The sequence below is a fragment of the Rutilus rutilus genome, assembly GCF_951802725.1.
Source record: "Rutilus rutilus genome assembly, chromosome: 21".
Lineage (NCBI taxonomy): Eukaryota > Metazoa > Chordata > Actinopteri > Cypriniformes > Leuciscidae > Rutilus > Rutilus rutilus.
The window spans coordinates 33,254,395-33,274,045 of NC_140226.1; the positions used below are offsets into that span (position 1 = coordinate 33,254,395).

Here is a 19,651-nt window from a genome sequence, read left to right on the forward strand (position 1 = left end):
CTCAGTTGTTTTTCAGTTATTTATAAATGTAGATATTAACATTAAAGATTAATAAATGCTGTAGAAGTATTGTTCATTATTAGTTCCTGTTAACTAATAAAAAACTAGTTAAGTGTTACCAAATATACTTTCTAAAGGTGAAACAATGAATAGATATGTAGATATGTGTTATAACAATTGTTCATGAGATTATTCAGTGCATTACAGGGTATATTTAATGCATTAAAAATACTCTTATAATGCATTATATATATATCAAGTGATGTGCTACCAATATTTTGCTCCAATGCTTGGTTTTGAAATAGAGTTTTCTGGGTTATTTAGTTGAACTCAGTGGGTTTAGTCAGTTATTAGTGCTGTGAAGTGACTTAATTGTCCTTTTGGTGATTCTCATGTAAATCCTGTGGATGCAGTAACTATGAGCACTAGGAAAGTCATGCTTGCTTTAACAAACGCCCCTGACAAATCATGATATTACTTAAGCCTTTTATTAGAGGATCAGTCCTGCCCGTTGGTTTGCAGAGGTTTGCCTGTGTTTGGAGGGATAAAAGTGTCTTTCGACCTCGAGGAATCTCTGTTTTGAGCTGAGATCTGACTCTATTCTCTCTCAAATCTCTGCAGGCCTCTTTAGATCCAGATTTACTCCGTGTAGGAGTCTCGCTGGCCCGGAGTCAGTCGGGTTATCTCTGCTGCAGGCGCTCTGGCTTTCAGGCTTTGATGTCTCTAAAAATCCACAGATACTGAGAGATCTTGACGTTTGATGCCTGATTTAAAGGGTTAGTTCACCTAAAAATGAAAATTCTGTCAGTGATTACTCGCCCTCATGTTGTTCCAACTTCCAACCCCGTCAGACTTTCGTTCATCTTCAACACAAATTAAGATATTTTTGATTAAATCTGAGAGCTGTCTCACTCCTTCATAGGCTTCTCTGTAATCGATATCTGCCATCCCAGAAATGTTAGTAAAGACATCGTTAAAATAGTCCAAGTGACTACAGCGGCTCAACCTTAAGTTTATCAAGCGACGAGAATACTTTTTGTGCGCAAAAAACAAACAAAAATAACGACTTTATTCAACTCTTCATTGTCTTCTGTGTTTCTCTGAGTGAGTTCACGTAGTGTAACAGCGCAACGCTTCTGGGTTGTACGTGAGAACGGAGGCTCACTATTGGCCGACGCTGGTCATGTGTGTGATGCTGGCCAATAGTGAGCCTCCGTTCTGACGTAGCATTGATGCTACATCTAATACTGAAGTTGTGTACAAAACATTTCATGTTTGAATTAAGTCTGTATTCTAATTGCATATGTTTAGAGGTTTACAACAAACCGAAAAAGTAGGGCTGCATGATTAATAAGAATAAAACTAATATCAGGAGATGTCTTGTGTGATTATCAAATCACAAAGGCTGCAATTTAAATAAATGTTTTTGAAAATAGCTATGTTTCCATCCACCTATTTTTATGCGCATTTTGGGATATTGCATGCACTCCATTGAGGCGGATAAAAAACATTTATCCGATAAAAAGACGTGCATAAACTACAATGGAAACACATTTACTGAATAAATCCCTCGATGCGCAAGGTGACTTTGCCTCAGCGTCGGCTGTGATTGGATAATTGGACTAACCAGTGGACCAATGGCGTTGCAGCATCTCAAATGTTGGTTTGGTGTTTCTGAAACGCCGGAGTCAAAGTGTGTGATCAGAATGATTTGGTTTAATTCCCTCCAGAAGCGTCTCACACACGAGTGTGTTCCCGAACACCAGCATTTCGTCTGACGCTTGGAGACAAACTCATTTATGATGGAGGGAAAAACAGCCCGATTGCAGAAATGTACATTTTTAATACAGATATTTTGCGCCAGTTTCCCAGGAAGTGATGATTTTGTTCTTTTGAACACACGGGATGAGAACGCAAAAATATTTTATGCAATTATATTCCAATTTTGCGCACAAGTTAAATTCGCAACTTTGAATGGAAACATAGCTAGTGACAGCCATGAATATTAGTATTGCAAGTTTACATTTATAATGTTATTATTTAATAAATTTTTACTTAAATATTTTTATTAACTAGTGATATTTCTTATTTTCTTTTTATTTCGTATTTAAATGGTTTTTCATATAATTAATAATTATAAAATTATTATTATTTTATAGCTATATTTATATAATCATAACATTTTGCCAAAAATAGCCCTTAAGCAAGCAAATCAAACCTGGAATTTTTTTGTAAATCACATTTGTATGGAAGCTTGTTTCCGCCACAGAATAAAACATTTTAAAAGATAATTGCGAGTTTTTATCTCACAATTGCGAGTTTACATCTGACTTTATTTCTCAGAATTGCGAGATATAAAGTCAGAATTGCGTGAAATAAAGTCGCAATTGCGTGTTATAAAGTCAGAATTGCGTGAAATAAAGTCGCAATTGCGTGTTATAAAGTCAGAATTGCGAGATATAAAGTCAGAATTGCGTGAAATAAAGTCGCAATTGCGTGAAATAAAGTCGCAATTGCGTGAAATAAAGTCGCAATTGCGTGAAATAAAGTCGCAGTTGCGTGTTATAAAGTCAGAATTGTGAGATATAAACTATTTATATCGCAATTGCGACTTAATATCACGCAATTCTGACTTTATAACACATAATTGCGAGTTTATATCTCGCAATTCTGACATCTTTTCTCAGAATTGTGAGATATAAACTCACAATTGTGAGATATAAAGTCCAAAAGATGGACTTTTTTTTTACCTCAGAATAGTTTATATCTCACAATTCTGACTTTATAACACGCAATTGCGACTTTATATCTCCCAATTGCGTATTATAAAGTCAGAATTGCGAGATATAAACATGCAATTCTGAGAAAAAAAGTCAGAATTTCAAGTATATTTCTCGCAATTGCGAGTTTATGTCTCATAATTCTGACATTATAACACGCAATTGTGACTTTATATCACGCAATTCTGACTTTATATCACGCAATTCTGACTTTTTAACCTGCAATTGCGACTTTACATCACGTAATTCGGAGAAAAAAAGTCAGAATTGTGAGATTAAAAAGTCGCAATTACCTTTTTTATTTTTCACTCTGTGGCGGAAACAAGCTTCCATACATTTGCAATTTTTATCTGAAGAATCGCTATTAAATTTTCCCCCCAAATCATGCAACCCTACCAAAATGTTTGAGGAACATTAACCGAGAGATTCTGGCAAATGCTGTAAAACGAAATATCCTTGCCGACAGTTTTCTGCTCAATATCTGAGGGTCATGGCTGAGTTTTGAGCTACAGCGTCTGAAATCGTGGTCACGTGTGACTGTCAGACGTCTTGAAACAGCTGATGGCATGAGGAGTTTTACTGCGCTGAGCTCATGTTGCCGGTCGTAGCAGCTGATGCTAATAATGGCGTGTCCGTGTGCAGTTAGACCCACAAATGTACACGTGTTAAAGAAACATGTAGACAGTAATTGACTGATTATAACTAATTATATGCCATTGTGTTTATGTTTCAGTCCTGGCCTGTTTCTCCTGGGTCTCTGGCATTAGACATTTATGTAATATAAACGCAGCCGTATTCCATTAGATTTGCTTTATGTAATTCTGTTATTTTTCCTCCAGGCTGTTTAAACGTCTGGACAAGAAAAATGTGCAAAACTATTATTTTGCTGTTTGTGTATAAAGATTTTCATTTTCATGTGAGATGCAGTAAACAACAGAAATCCTGCTGGCAGACATAATCTTTGTTATGTCTCACAGATTGTTTGGATTATTGTGTTTGTGTATGTGATGTTCATAAACCGTTCTGTGCTCAGAGCTCGACAGAGATGATGATGATGATGAAGAAGGAACACAAGGATGCAGAGCTGGATAAAAAGATCGAGGCCTTGCGGAAGAAGAATGAAGCACTTATGAAACGGTACCAGGTGAGAACCTGATTAAAACACGTCAAAAAACACATTTAGATCTAATTGAAATTTGTAAACAAATCATTTGAAGTCTTCTTTAGTATGAAATCATAAATCTATGGAAAAAAATAAAATAAATGCCTGATGAAGGTCACGTGACCCAAAATGTTATTCGAAAGCTATTCATCCATTATGCTTTTAATTTATTATTCTATTATTTTATATTATTACAAAAACATAAAATGCTAAGAGATGCAGAACATGATCCCTTTATGATATGATTTCCTTATGATGTTTTACAGGAAGTGGAGGAGGATAAAAAGCGGGCGGAACAGGAAGTGATGTCACCCCACGGCAGGAAGGGAAAGCTTGATGATCTGTCCATCACCATCAACAAATCCTGCAATGTGAGCTGCTTTATTCCTTCACAGGTTAAACTTATAATTGTGAATATTTTGCTTAAATTATGGACAACTTAATTGCGGCGTGGCTCGTCGGACATAGCAACAGTAACTAAAGGGGGCGGGTCTTTGCGAACAGTCAATTGTATTGTCAGAAGGAAAACTGACAGCTCATCCAGTCAAACTGACAGATCAGCTTTATTTGTAGGGCAACCTTATGATTTGAAATGATTCGTTTCAGCCTTTTTGAATGGAAGTTCGCCAAACCGGAAGTGCCACCCATAATTCAAAACGCAGTAAGGTCGTCAGGAATAAGGTGGATAAGATGTGTTTTTCAGTTTTGTAGCTGAAACAGGATATTCAATGAGAAAAAAGTAGGTCTCAATTTTATATAAGAAGAATTGATTGGATGGTGGAAAGTGCCTAAATACCTTTTGTTTTGTTTTATCAACCCTACAAAAAAAAAAAAAGAGCTATGCAAGAGTGCGTTCTGTTGACTGAGGCTGTACTGTACCAACACTTCAGGTAGAAATTGTGATCAGATATTTTTTAAATCCTTATTTTATTTATCCAGTTAATCACAAGCAACTGGAAAAGTCATGTGGGGGAGCCTTGGAGTCAAAAAGGTTGAGAACCGCTGACCTAACACTGTTACACAAGTCAAGTTACAGGAACCTAGAGTAAATTAAAGAGTAGTTTAGTATATATTATTAATAATGTTGAGTTTTCATGTTGTGTTCAGGATCAGCGTGTGGTGACCAAGAGGCTGGGAGGGCTGAGAGAAGGAGAGCCGGAGAAGGACTGTGATCCTGGATCCAGTGTCTTCAGCATCGGGAGAGGAAAGAGACGGCAGCTGCTCGTCACAACGCCAGGAAACATCAAGGTGAGACCCAATCAACTTATTAGAGAGATTATTTTAAATTGTTATTTTATTTAATTTAATTTTTTAGTAATTTTATCATGTTGTCATTGTTATTTTTTTATTTGTTTCTATTTAGCTTTAATTTATTTTTATTAGTTTTAGCTTTAGTGATTTTAGTACATCAAATTAAACGTAAAACATTTAGTTGCCAAGGCTGCATTTATAATTTTCATTTGTTTTTTTAATTATAATATTAATATTTTATTTCCCACTTCACACTATGTGGTTTCTAGGTGCTTTAAAACCCATTTAAGTTTAATAATGTGACGTTTTTAATAGAGAAACAGTATATGCAATGAGAACTTGTAATGAGAAGTCAAAATAAAAGCTTGATGGTTTAATGGTCACTTCTTTTTATAATTACATTATTATTATTTTAAAACAGCAGTTCAATTTCTTATTTTGCTAATAATTTAATTTAGTAAAATAATAAGTTTAATGCTTCTTTTTATAAAATTTGTGCAAACAAGCATAGCAAACCTGGAGCTTTAAAGCGTAACTCTTGCCAAAATGCAACCTAGGGTCTTTTTGTGAATCTACCCGAGGCAAACTTTCGTTTAAAAGCATAATTAGGATGGAAACGCCACTTTTAAGATTGACCGTATTTACGTTTTCGGTCAAATTGCCTTTTGAATGGGAGTGCTTGGGGCACGACTATGATAGCATCAAAATCGCTTTTTTTAAAGCACTAAGAAGGCTCGACACAACATGAAACTGTGCTGGAAGTCTCACCAGAGGCTCTACACATGAACTCCAGCATTGAGAACATTGTTTGTGTACACAGAGTTTACTAAAAAGAAAGATTTTGAACAACTCACTGTCTCTGTGTCCGCCGGCATTCTGACAGACAAAAATAGTCGATCTCCGAATGCGAATGAACTGACTCTGAATTTTAGTATTGCTTCTTATATGAGGATCCTTTTTCAAATACAAGGTCAATATTGATTTTCACTAACGACAAAACAACAAATTATCCGTGAATTTATATGGAACTAAGCTTTAGAAGCTTTCCATCTTTACTCTCTTCCCTGTTACGGAGATCGACTATTTTTGACCGTCAAAATACCGGCGGACACAGAGACAGTGAGTTGTTCAAAATCTTTCTTTTTAGTAAACTCTGTGTACACAAACAATGTTCTCAGTGCTGGAGTTCATGTGTAGAGCCTCTGGTGAGACTTCCAGCACAGTTTCATGTTGTGTCGAGCCTTCTTAGTGCTTTAAAAATAGTGATTTTTGATCGTGCCCCATGCACTCCCATTCAAATTTAGGCAATTTAACCTAAAACGAAAATACGGTCAAACTTAAAAGTGGCGTTTCCATCCTAATTATGCTTTTAAACGAAAGTTTGCCTCGGGTATATTCACAAAAAGACCCAAGGTTGCATTTTGGCGAGTTACCCTTTAAAAAAATAAGAAATTTTTATCAGAAAAATCACAATTCGATTTGTTTTTCCCCAAATCGTGCAGCTCTACTCGTCAGTAACTCTCGTCAGACACTTGTGATAACCGGCATTAGACAGAGAGAATGAATTTAAAGGATGTTAGAGAGTGTTTATGTCATGTTGTTTCAGGGTAAGAGGGTGTTCGGGGAAAGAAAGGACCGGAACCGGCCCGTGAGTCCAGTGAGGTTGAAGTGTTGTGTTGAAGACGTGCTGGAGTCCGCCGCACGAGAGAGACGTCCTCCGTCCGCAAGGAGAGTCCCGGAGGTGAGCAGATGTTCTCTTGAGTTTTGACGGCCCTTGTTTAGCAAGCATGTGTCTGGGACGCCCTCTTCATTTGGTTCTCAAGCCTTGATGCTGTAAATAGATTCAGACCATGACAGGAGCCGGGTGTGTGAATGCTCATTGGGCCGAAGTTTGTGCGTCTGTTCAGCTGTTCTGGTGGATTCCAGACGCCTGACGTCACTGGATCACCAGCCACACCAAACACTGATTCACACTGTTTCTCTTTCTGTCTCGTCATTTGTTTTGTTTGGGTATTTTCTCTCTGCCCGTTTCACCGTCTGCTGTTCAAAAGTTTGGGGGTTTTGAAAGAAGTCTCTTCTGCTCACCAAGGCTGCATTTATTTGATCAAAATACAGTAAAAACTGTAAAAATGTCATATATTTTTGCTGTTTTCTATGTGAATATGTTGAAATGTAATTTATTCCTGTGATCAAAGCTGAGTTTTCGGCATCATTACTCCAGTCTTCAGTGTCACATGATCCTTCAGAAATCATTCTAATATGATGATTTGATGCTCAAGAAACATTTCTCATTATTATTCATGTTAAACACCGTTGTGCTGCTTAATATTTTTATGGAAACTGATTTTTTTATAAGGATTCTTTGATTAATAGAAAGTTCAAAGGAACAGCATTTATTTGACTTTTTTTTTGTAATATTTTCAATATTTCATAAATGTCCCTTTTTTTAATCAATTTAATGTGCCTTTGCTAAATTAAAGTATTTATTTCTTTTTCACAGTATTACTGTTTTTACTGTATTTTTGATCACAGAAATGCAGCCTTGAGCAGAACAAGCTTTCAAATGTTTCAGCTTTTCAAATTTCATTACTCCAGTCTTCAGTGTCACATGATTCAGAAATCATTCTAATATGCTGATTTTGCTGCTCAAGAAACATTTATGATTATTATTATCAATGGTAAAAACTTTTTTTTTTTTTTGCTGCTTCATATTTTTGTGTAAACGGTGATGCATTTATTTAAAATTTATTTGAAATGAATACGCCATTATAAGAAACTCAAACCCAGAAGTGATGGTTTAGTGTTACCAGGGTTCCCGCGGGTCCTTGAAATCCGTGAAAGTTTGTGAATCTGAAAAAAAATATTCAAGGTCCTTTAAAAATAGTCCTTGAAAGTCCTTGAATGTATTTTGTGCAAGAAAATCCACTAATGTGTTATTTCGCTCAAACTTTTGTGGCCTATGCATACTAGCTTGCTTGATTTACGTTAGTTACGCGCATTTACCCGTTAAATTAAGTGTTTGCTGCGTGAGGTACTTCACACACGATGGTTCACGCGCGATGGAACCTCAACGTTTGTTGTTGGACACAACAAATGTGAATTTGAGGGTATTGGACCTGGAAAGTCCTTGTAAGGTCCTTGAATTTGAAGTTAGCCAAGGTGTGGGAACCCTGTGCTACGTTTGTGTGATTTGTCTGTCAGATTGTCACTGACGTGTGGGAATGTGCGGGTGTGGACCGATGTGACGTTCAGGCCTGTTTTCCACCCAGCGGGGCTGGACTGTCTGGACGGCAGCTGCTTCTGTCCTCCGGCGTCTGAAAGGCCTGTATAATGCAGCCCATTGTGCGACAGACACGACAGGCCGAGCCGAAGCGCTTTATCATCAGAGCTTTTGTCTGATCGGCGCTCACAGACTCTTACACTGACAGAATGAGAGTGTGTTTCTGAGCGTCGGCGGCGTCTTAAGATATACGACTTCACTTAGCGTAAGCGTTTTACATTTTTTACAACAGAGAGACGTGTTATTTTGGTATTTTTCACATTCTGTTATATTTACATACTATTATATAGATTCATATTTTTAATTAGCTTTTTAATTTTAGTTTGTTTTAGTAGTTTTTTACGTGCTTTTGTCATTTTTATCAGTGTTTTCATGTTTATATGTAGCTTTTTTTATTACAATTTTAGTTTTTTTTTAAATAATTTTATAATAATATTTTAAATTATATTATAAACTATATATTATTATAAAAAAGTCCTTCAACTATTTATTTCAGTTAGTTGCCATGGCAACATTTCTAATTTCAGCATTTCTCATATATATATTATTTTTATTTTTTTTTCAGTTTTATTTAAATTCACGAAAGGTATTTTTAATAGTTTTATTTAACAATAACAACACTGGCCATAACACACTTATTGCTAGGGCAGTATTTTTTTAAATATTTCTATTTACCTTTAGTAATTTTAATTTTTAATTTTAATCTGATATTTATATGTTATTTACCCACAGCTTTATCTCAATTAACAGAAGTGATTTTTCATATTTTTAGTTAATTATAGCATTTTTTTATTATTATTTTAATTATTTAGCCATTTTTTTATTATTTAGCAATAATAACACTGGCCATTATACACTTTTTTTTTTTGTGGTGTGGTTGCTAGGGCCGTCTGGGTGGTTGCTAGGTTCTTTTAAACACATTTAAATTCTATAATGTAACATTTTCAGAGTGAAGAATTGATTGGATGGTGGAAAGTGTCTCAAAAAGCCATATTTTGATCCAAAACTCATATTTCATGTTACATTCATCACTGCTGTGTGCAGCAGATGCGCTAGTGGCCGACAGACAGACAGATCTTAGTAATGCGAGTGGGAGTATTTTGTATGTGATACAATATGATTCTCCCATAATGCATCAGTGCAGTTGAGTGCTCTGCCCTCACCGATCGCAGCATTCATCAAATATGTTTCCAGAAGAATGAAATCATGCCACATCCATAAATGTTATCGTGTGATGTCATGCTGTGATCATGATGGAGGAGAGAAGGCAGTGTAGCTCTTATATCTCTCTTTCTTTCTCAGCTCATTGTTTGCGATCATAATTAGCCATACAGTTTAATCTGCTCTTTCTTCTGAATAGGTTTATTGTGAGTGCAGAGGCAGCGTGCCAGTTCGAGAGACACTTTTGGTGTGTGTTTTAGTCTCGTTCGGTCACAGTAGTGTGTGTTTCTCTCTAGGACAGCATTTCTCTGCTGGTTTTGCTTCAGGAAAAAACACTTCACAATAAAGGTCACATTTGTAAACATTGCATGAACTAACAATGAGCAATATATTTATGCGGCATTTATTAACCTTATTGTTAAGTTAATAAAAATGTTCATGTTAGTTCACAGTAGCATCAACTAATGTTAGCAAATACATGTATTTATAAATGATGATATTAACATGAAGTTCATGTTAACAAATTAAACCTTATTGTAAAGTGTACAACATTATTAACATGACACGCTGAATATGAAAAATGAGTAGTTTGGTTTATAAATGTTGAATTTTAATGCTTCACCACATAAAACCATGATGTGTTCGGCAAAAACCTCTGTTTATTCTCACGGCAGGTGATTTTGTGTTGAATTTTGCCTGTCGCACAACCTGTCCATGTTGACATGTACTTCATTCGACTAATGCGACGGATGAATTTATGAGTTTAATTTGCACGCTTTGACGTCAACATCAAATGACATGGGAAGTGTTTCTCATACCGTATAAAATATGAGTTATTAAAACAAGTCTATTTATTTTTCTATCCCAACTACACACAACTAAATCATGGCTTGTTGCATTTTATCCTTGTTTCTCCTCTGCCGTCTGTGAATTTATCAGTCATTTCCGGGTCACAGAACCGCTTTATTTTATGCCACACTTTCAAAACTAGAGATTCTAGAGATTGTATGATGAGACCCTACTGATTTACAGATGAAGTCCAGTGTGTGTGTGTGTCTCATGGCTTTGTCATATCCAGCCCTGAACTTTAATGCATAGATCTACAGATCTAGAAGCTGTGATGATGATGATGATGATGATGATGACGGCGTCACTAAAGCAAGTGTACTGCTTGTGTTTATCCACATGAGGGCAGCGCATCCCTGCCAGTGTGTGTCATGTGCTTGTTCTAGATATGGTGACATAGGCTGCTAACTTCCCTATGTACGTCATTGCTTGCGTTGCATGAGTGCCCACTACTGGCGGAACCCTTGCAATAGGCTGAACTGGAACGAGCCAAGCCCTTGATCACTTAGAATCCACTATGGGGTTGATTTTATTATTTATTTATTTATTTATTTTCCCTTACGAAATTGTTTAATGGAGCACTCTATATGTTTATAGGTGTGTTTGAGTTGTTTAAATATATATATTTTTAAATAATTAATATATCATAGAGTTGTTTGTGGTGGGGTGAATTAAACGCAATATGCGTTGACGTCACAATCGTGTTGCATTGTGGTATATGGAGCTGCCTGAAGTGTACATGTTGGTGAACGTGATTTCACCAAGTACCACATGTTCCTGGATCAACATCTTTCCAATCAACCAATCAGATTTGAGGGACAAGTTTACAGTTTATGTCAAGTTTAGGCTTAGAACCAGGGTGAGGTGCTTCAACATCAGTGTTATTCACCTAGCATTTCCCTCTGAGTTTAGGGAAAAGTTATTGGTTAGGTTTAGGGGTAGGGATAGGGTAAGCAGGGTCCGAAATTAACTTTTTGGCTGGACTGGTAGATGCAAAAACTTGTAAAAATCCACCAGCCAAGCATACTTTTTACCGGCCAAAATAATAAACAGCCTTTTTTTGTCACATATACATTCATTTCAGTACATTTAATTGAGATAATAAGGTATTATGTTGAATACAAACATAAAAAATTGTCCAGAGCAAAATTTGAAATGTAGCCTATAATAAAAAAAATCTATATATTGATCAAAATGAGAGAAATATATGAAATTATTACTATCATTGGGGTGACTATCAATACTACTATCGGCCATGGTGTGTAAAGCATGAGCAGCCTGGCCAGCGGCGGAGTATGCACGATCCGCGAGTGCTGAAGACGTTCTGTACGGCTTATGGGTGCGCGGCCTTTGCTCTCCTTTGCTCTCCAATTGCCAGCAGTGGGAAGACACAAATGGGCGGCGATCGCTTCCTCCAGTGGCGGGAGCTTCACATATCCTTTTTCCTCAGCGCCGTCAACAGATGAGAGCGTTAAGAGGCAGAAGAGCGCGTGCGCGCTGAATATTTCATATTTTGGTATGAACGTTCACCCGCCAGTGTGGCGGATAGCCTTTTGAGATTTACTTCATTTGGCGCTTGGCGGGTGTTAATTTCGGACCCTGAGGGTAAGGACTAAATTTTGGGACAGGAATGTTATTCCAGGATCAACAAAATGATCCAGGAACATGTCTTACTTGGCAAAATCACGGTGACCAAGTGTACATATGAAGTAGACTTGCTCCCTAGGTCAAAATCGAGGGTCTGTCCATATAAACGAAGTGGAACGCACTTCAAAAATGGCGGCAGGGATTCCCCCGAGGTGAAGTGCTTAGGGATGTTCTCAAGTGCGTGTCTAAAAGTGGACTGGAACGCAGCCATGGTCAGATTCAGGCGTCACATCTTACCCCACTCCCCTTCTAAATATTCCTGTGGAGTGTGTGTGTGTGTGTGTGTGTATGCACCAGTAACAGTAAACTTCAGCTGTGGAATCACTGTTTTTGAAATCTGAAACGATCTTTTACACTGAGGTTTCAGTAACGTTGTCTCTCTGTGTGTTTGTTTAGGAGGACGCAGGACAAGGAGATCAGTTGAGTCGATGTGTAGGATCTCACGGTGTCCCGGTGAGAGTGTTTCCATCGCTCACACACGCATATTAAATTAAACGCACAGAGCTCAAAACAAAATGTTCAAATGCCACTAATCATGTTGTTAGGACAGCTAAATAAATTATTCATCAGCTTTTAAAAGGGAGGGAATAGACCTTATTCACAGCAGCACCATCTTTGATTTTTTTTAATGGGAATGAAAGCGAGGCTGTGAGGGACAGACATGCATCTCTTCAATGGGCTGTGCTGTTATTTCATGTGTTTTTGGATTGTTCTGCTCATGAAACACTGGAAAAATATCTTTCCAAGAAATTTCAGTTGACAAAAAACTCCCGGCAATATAAGCTGTGGAAAATTGTAAGTAATCTAGGAGCTTTATCCAGCTTTTTACAGCGGATGCCATTGGAAACACGGCAAGCCTGTCCCTCACAGCCTCACTTTCATACCTGTCATGGCGCTGCTCTGAATAAGGTCTATGAAGATATTGTTCCATCTTCCTTCCCATATCTTTGTGTTGGTCAATCAGACTTAATAGTAATTAGTCACAAATTCATTTGTCAAATTAGACCGTTTACACGTGCATGTGACAGACAAACTGCAGATTTTACGTGTAAGAAACGGGTATGATTTATGCATTCAGAAAAAAATCACGTAATAGCTTATTATTAAGTATTTTCATCTATTTGAGTTTCTCAAATAATCATATTATTATGAATAATCATTGTGAAAACAATTACATTTAATAAAAAGTATGAACATGGTTAAAATATGTCTGGCTGTGGAATAAGCAATATTAAAGAGGACCTATTATGCCCTTTTTAAAAGTTTTGATGTTGTTTTTATGCTCTACTAGAACAGGTTTTCACGCTTAAATGTTAAACAACACATTATTTTCCTCCATATTCTCCATTGTTGCGGCTCCTCTCTTCCCAGTCTGTCAGTAACGCTCTGTTTAGTTCCTGTCTCTATGAAGCCCCTCCTTCTGAAAAGCACACTGTGCTCTGATTGGTCGGCTGGATCAGTGTGTTGTGATTGGTCAAGAGCTTCGAGTGTGTTTGGGAAATGTCCCGCCCCTTTCCATAACCACCAGTTTAACACACTACTAACTAACTCAACCAGGCCCCGCCCCTTTATTCTGCGTATTAATTATTTAAATGAGGAATATTGTGACGTGTTCGTTCCCGGAAGAAACTCGAGACTACAATGGAGGCGTTTCAGGGAGTTCAGAAACACTGACACTGATATAGAGAAGAACATTACACACTAAAGAAAGAGGAACAAGGAAAAAATCCCTTTTAATTTTAAAATGTAAGAGATAGAAACAAATTGGATATATTTTGTTCTGTATTTGACACTCAAATGATCTCCTAGCTCTCTGAGGCCATCGCTGACCTGAGCATCACATCTAAGGAAGAACATCTTGAGTACCTGCGATGGAAGAAGGAGCGCGAGGAGATCGACCGAGAGCGCGTGGCCCGGCACAAAAACGCCAAAGGCCAGTGGAGGAGAGCCTGGGACATGGATAAAGCCGATCTGATGTAAGCCAGACAGACGCAAGTGCCTCAATTCTGTTCTGACGTGAGAGAAACTAACCTGTGTTGCCTTAGTTTGCACTTTGATTCAGTTTGAATTCTTCTTTGTTCGTTTTTTTGTTTTGTTTGTTTTGCATGTTTAACTGCCTCTTACATAAATTCCAGCTGTTGAATCGTCTCTGTGTCTGCTGTCTTACTGACACCTTCAGATCCATGAGTTCAGATGCTTCACTCATTTCTTTGATTTGTCCTAACTTAAATGCTTCATAGAATCATCATAAAACCTTTTGAAATGGCTTTCATTTTTGGCTGATGTTGTTGGTTAATGTTAGGGCGTTTTCACACCTGAAAGTCGTGAAGGTCCGAACCAAAGTTCATGTTTTGATGCATTTTATACATTCGGTAAGTTTTGGTTTGGTTTCACATTGCAATTATGCGAGCGCACTAAAGAACTTTACATGACACACTTGCGTCCTGTCGTCATCATCTATATGGGCTGCATCTTGACATTGATTGGTTTGTAAACGGACGTGCGTCTGACGTCAGCGTGATGTCAATTCGGTGGGTAACTTTGACAAGAATGAATGAACAGAGACATATCGTTGCCACTATACTGTTATTATTACGGCATTACTCCCTGCAGCACCAACTATACTCGAGGCTAGTTCACATTCGCCAAATGAACGTCCTCGTTGTGCGAACATTTTATGGTCGCCGGCAGGAAAGGAGGAGAAGAGCGAGCAATCCTGCGGGAACCACCGGAACTTCCTGTAAATGGTCTGAAAGTCCGAACCATACAGAAAATGCGTTCACACTAGAGACGAACCAAACCTTTGTTCAGTTTGATCCGGACCGAGACTAGCTCTTTTCGTCTGACCAAATTCCGTCTGTTTGGTGCGGATTGTGATCCGGGGGAGGTTTCACACCTGTGATTTTGATTCGGATCAAACTGAAAAGTTCTGAAAACCCGGACCAAACAAGGTAGGTGTGAAAGGGCCCTTAATGTTAACCAATAGCAGGGATTCACCGATATGAAACTTTTGGCCGATACTGATAACCGATACTTTGAAAGCCGATAACTGACATATTGGCCGAAAAATCTAAATCCAAATTTTTTTATAAAATTTTTGAGAGCCTGATTACTGACAATGTTCTCATTATAATTTCATGTAACTTATATGACAGACTTGTGTTGCACTGAACTGTATTTTCCCGTTTGAAGTGATTCCAATCATATTTCAAACAATTCAAAACCATCATGTTGAACAGTACAGTGCACATCTGAAGCTTCTCAGCTGAAGGAAATAATACATTATTTATCGGCTTTAATATATGGGCCAATTTTCGATAACATTGAAAATGAACATATATCGGCCAATAAGGTGGCTGATATATCATGCATTCCTAACCAATATTCAAATATCTATTTAGTCATTAGCTGTTTCCATCCACGTGTTTTTGTGCAAATTTTGAGATCTTGCACAACAACAAAAATTGCGCACAAAATCTTAAAATGCACACTATTTTTTTGAGGCAGATAGTTTTTTATTCCATAAGAAGACCATATAAACTGTGATGGAAACACATTTGCCAAATGAATTTCGCAACAAAATCTCAACAAGAGGAATCATGTAATTGAAAAGCTGTTAATGTTGTAGGTCACTGTTGTAGTAGCCAATAGATTCTGCAGCCTTTCTAAAATCTTGCCTATAGTTATATAGTAATTTGCTTGTTACTGTCTACATTTAAAGCAATAATATCAAATAATGATAGCTGTGAAAAGACACGTCACCATTGGGAAATGTGGAGGTGCACAATCCACGTCAAACTCACATTCAGGTCTAACTTAAATATCTTGTCTCGCTCTGAGAAAGGTCACATTATGGAAGGAAAATGGGTTTAATGAATGATCTTTGACCTTTTCGCTGCCCACATCAGTGAGCTGGACTCTTGTTTAATGTCATAGAGGTCATAAAAGGTCCTTGTTTTCGCTCGGATGACTATAAAGTTTCTTAGATGCCAAACTGCTCAAGACGTCTTGCCAGATCTTCTGTGTAAGTCTGATCTGCTTCATTTGTTTGATTAAACATGAGCTGATGTAGAAGAACTAGAACTTGAGTGGGAACAAGTATAAATAACGTTAACTCAATTTCATATATCTCTGCCTGTTAAAGTTGTTTACAGGGAAAGTTTATGAATCACGTCTCTTGGGCTTTTTAAGGTCAAATGTCTTGATTCAGTGAGGTCATGAGACATGGATGACTTTAATTCAAGTAATTGAATCAAACAGCACTAGACTATGAACTAAATGTGATGTGGATTATTAGAAGTAAAAAGGTCATGTAGTCTTTGTCTTCTGTTTGTAGCAGAAATTCAGTATATTTATTCCACACAGCATGCAGATTTACACCAGATTGAGTTTTTATAGCGCATAAGCATTCATATAAATGATCACCATAACATTACTGCATGGTTATTATGGTCAACATGAAAGCAAATTGGACTCTTTACATAAATAAATGTTCATCTTCATAATTTTTCATCACTAACACTTCATAACTAAGGGTTTTCTTAGCACAAAGGCTTTGTGAGAGTGTGTGTGTGAGAGAGAGAAGGTTTGGCTATACTTGTTATACTTATATTGAAGGTTATACTTGTGAGGGCCAAATGTCCTCACTTATGTAGTTAAATATTATGACAACTGACTAGTGAGGATATTTTATTGGTCCTCACTAGTTAAAAAGTCTTTTAAATCGGCCAAAACATGCTTTTTATTTAAAGGGGACCTATTATGCCAATTTTTTTCAAGATGTAATATAAGTCTCAGTTGTCCCCAGAATGTGTCTGTGAAGTTTCAGCTCAAAATACCCCACAGATCATTTAGTATAGCTTGTTGTAAATGCATTTTTGAGGGGAAGGAAAAACATGCTGTTTTCGTGCATGTATCTTTAAATGCAAATGAGCTGCTGCTCCCCGCCCCCTTTCCAGAAGAGGGCGGAGCCTTTACAGCTCGTGCCTCGGATGCTCTGACAAAAACTAAATCATCAGTTTGGTTTTGATCATCATTTCTACCGTGTTCACGCTCACGTGACATTTCAGTTCTTCATCATCATGAAAGTTTATTACCAGCATGCCATAAAGCCTTATCAATCTAAAATTCTGATATATGGTTTTCTGAGCGCACGAAGCTGGCTGTCAGATGTGAGTATTAAACTAAGTTCTCTTTCACGTCTTATTGAGCTTAAACTGTGTGTTTTTGACATAACCTTGTGTGTATTTGCAAAGTTCACGTATGTCTGTGAACATAAACAGCAGGGAAAGAAATCGCATACGTCTATTAGATCTGTGTATTTAAGTGAAAGCAGCGTAATATACTTACTGATATTCTGTTAATGTGAATCAAACAACAAAATAAAAACAGAAAATCACTCACTGCTCTTGACTGAACAACTTTAGTAGCTTTAATAAGAATACATTTCTTACTTGAATGCTCTGGCGAGGAGATAAACATGGCGGAACTGAGGGGCGGAGTCTATGCTAATAGGGCGGAGTCCGTCAGCAGTTGTGGGCGGGGCCTGAGCATATGTACCGTCATATTGCATAGAAATTGCAAACAGCTTATTCTGAGACACTGCTTATTTATGGGGATTAAATAAAGGAGTGTGTGGATTTTTGCCATTATTGGGTGGTTGTGTACACACACTGCCAACACATTTATGTTCAAACACCATGTTTTATGTTGTTATGTTCTGTGATGTGTATGGGTTATATCATTAACCTGATATAAAATCAATGGAAGTCTATGCAATGTCTTCACTAGTGAAACGAACGTGTGTGTGTGTGTGTGTGTGTGTGTGGTCAGTAATGTCACCAACAGTGAGTCCTCACAAACCTGAACATGCCGTACCACAAACAAGACTTCAGGCCAAATGTTAACAAGTGTCTGGAAGTCTTCAGTGTTTCATATGGGTTCCTCTGAAATAAATAATCTTCCCTATTGAGTGGACGGGGACAAGAGGATATTTTTAGGGTGCTTTGAATGCCTTGCCTTATTTGGGTGGGTTTACGAACACTAGAGGACTGTTCAGGGCAGCGAAGCTGTTTTGTGGGAGGTAAAACACTTGATCAGTGAACGTCCAGTACAAGTGTTCATGTCAGAACAGTTTTTCCAGCCAACTATCATCCCTGGATTCAAGTTCTGTTTGGGTAAATCTCATGAAGAAATATCCAGATCATGTTTAACTCCAAAATCAAGAAAGAAATTGTCATTTTAAAAAGTTATGGAAAGAAAAGGAGGTCTCTAAAGTCTTAAGAAGAGCCTCCTGTCCAGACACTACTATTGATTTAAAATAATTGGTCAACCAGCTCCATCTGGTAGCCAGAAATCAAAATCTGCACCAATAACCATCATAAACCAGTCAGTGGCAGCACTAAAATTCATGCTTCTGTAAGCCAACTAACACATGCACTTGTAGTGGCACATTGAGCTTGATTTGCATGGTATGTTGTTGGAGTTGTCAGTGATTATTTTGTGTTGATGTTCAGTTGCCGCGTGTGTTTTTTCCAATATGTTTTATTTGTAGGTTCTCTGAAAAGGAACGTGGAGGAACGTCAAACAGAGGTGAATGTTTTAATTTTCAGATGAAACCCATTTACAGCTGAGATCGAGATACTAATCAAGGAGCAAATGGTATATTTATTATTCTCTCTGTTGAAGATTGGGTCTTACCGTATGTAGTGTGTAATTACTGTATTTTCTGGGTTAATTATATTTGATTTATAGGAGGTCAAAACGGCAGAAGAGGAAATCTGAGATCGGAAGAATCCAGAGGTGCGTAAAGCCAAAAACTCTTGGCCTAGAAATTGATTGAATGACATTAATGAGTTGTTCTCAAACCTTTGGAATACTTTGATGGATTGGAATCTGTAGATTCGAGCACATCTAACCAAAATAGACCAACCAAGTACTAGTTAGCAGTACATTTAATGATGGGACGCTCAGAGCTTTATTACAATTGTGAATCGGTGATTGAAATGAAACATGAAAAACAAATTATGGATAAATAACGTTCATGATTTCTAAAAGCAAAGTCATTTCTGTACAATAGGAAATACAATCATTATATTTCAATCCGTCTTTAATTTCTTTCGTTTTACATTTTCTAGCATGTATTATGTGTATAATATACCACTAATGATATTTTTATAATTTTCTTAATAGGCAGTTATGACAGATCACATTCAACACTGCAATAAAATTCAAGCTCAGTTTTTTATTAGACGCCTTAAAAAACCGAAACAAATTTCTGAAAAAATGAAACATTTCGTAGGGCGTTATTATTGTTAAAATTTTAATAAATTATTAAATCGTTTAACTTTTGTGAATTCAGTTGATTACATGTCCTTTTTGGTTTTTAAAATTCAATGAAATCATTCAATTGGAATCCAGGAAAATTAAAATGGAAAAAAACAAGCTTTGTGAATTGATATTAGGAATGAAACATGGAAAAACAAAATATGAAGTTTATAAATTCTAAAAGTCTTTTCTGTGATA

The 19,651-nt window shown here is 37.1% G+C and overlaps 1 protein-coding gene across 4 annotated transcripts in view; it reads left to right on the forward strand.

Moving 5' to 3' along the window:
- Window positions 1-19,651, forward strand: part of ccdc9b (coiled-coil domain containing 9B) — a 34,825-nt gene that overhangs the window by 8,388 nt on the left and 6,786 nt on the right. For 3 of the 4 annotated variants that reach the window (XM_084392494.1, XM_084392495.1, XM_084392493.1), the window contains 8 exons: window positions 3,814-3,924; window positions 4,209-4,313; window positions 5,050-5,190; window positions 6,800-6,934; window positions 12,524-12,580; window positions 13,937-14,103; window positions 18,681-18,718; window positions 18,881-18,928. In XM_084392494.1, coding sequence (XP_084248620.1) covers window positions 3,814-3,924; window positions 4,209-4,313; window positions 5,050-5,190; window positions 6,800-6,934; window positions 12,524-12,580; window positions 13,937-14,103; window positions 18,681-18,718; window positions 18,881-18,928 — 802 coding nt within the window. Of the gene's footprint in view, window positions 1-621; window positions 777-3,813; window positions 3,925-4,208; window positions 4,314-5,049; window positions 5,191-6,799; window positions 6,935-12,523; window positions 12,581-13,936; window positions 14,104-18,680; window positions 18,719-18,880; window positions 18,929-19,651 lie in introns of those variants that run through there. The other variant, XM_084392496.1, reaches the window with a different exon arrangement.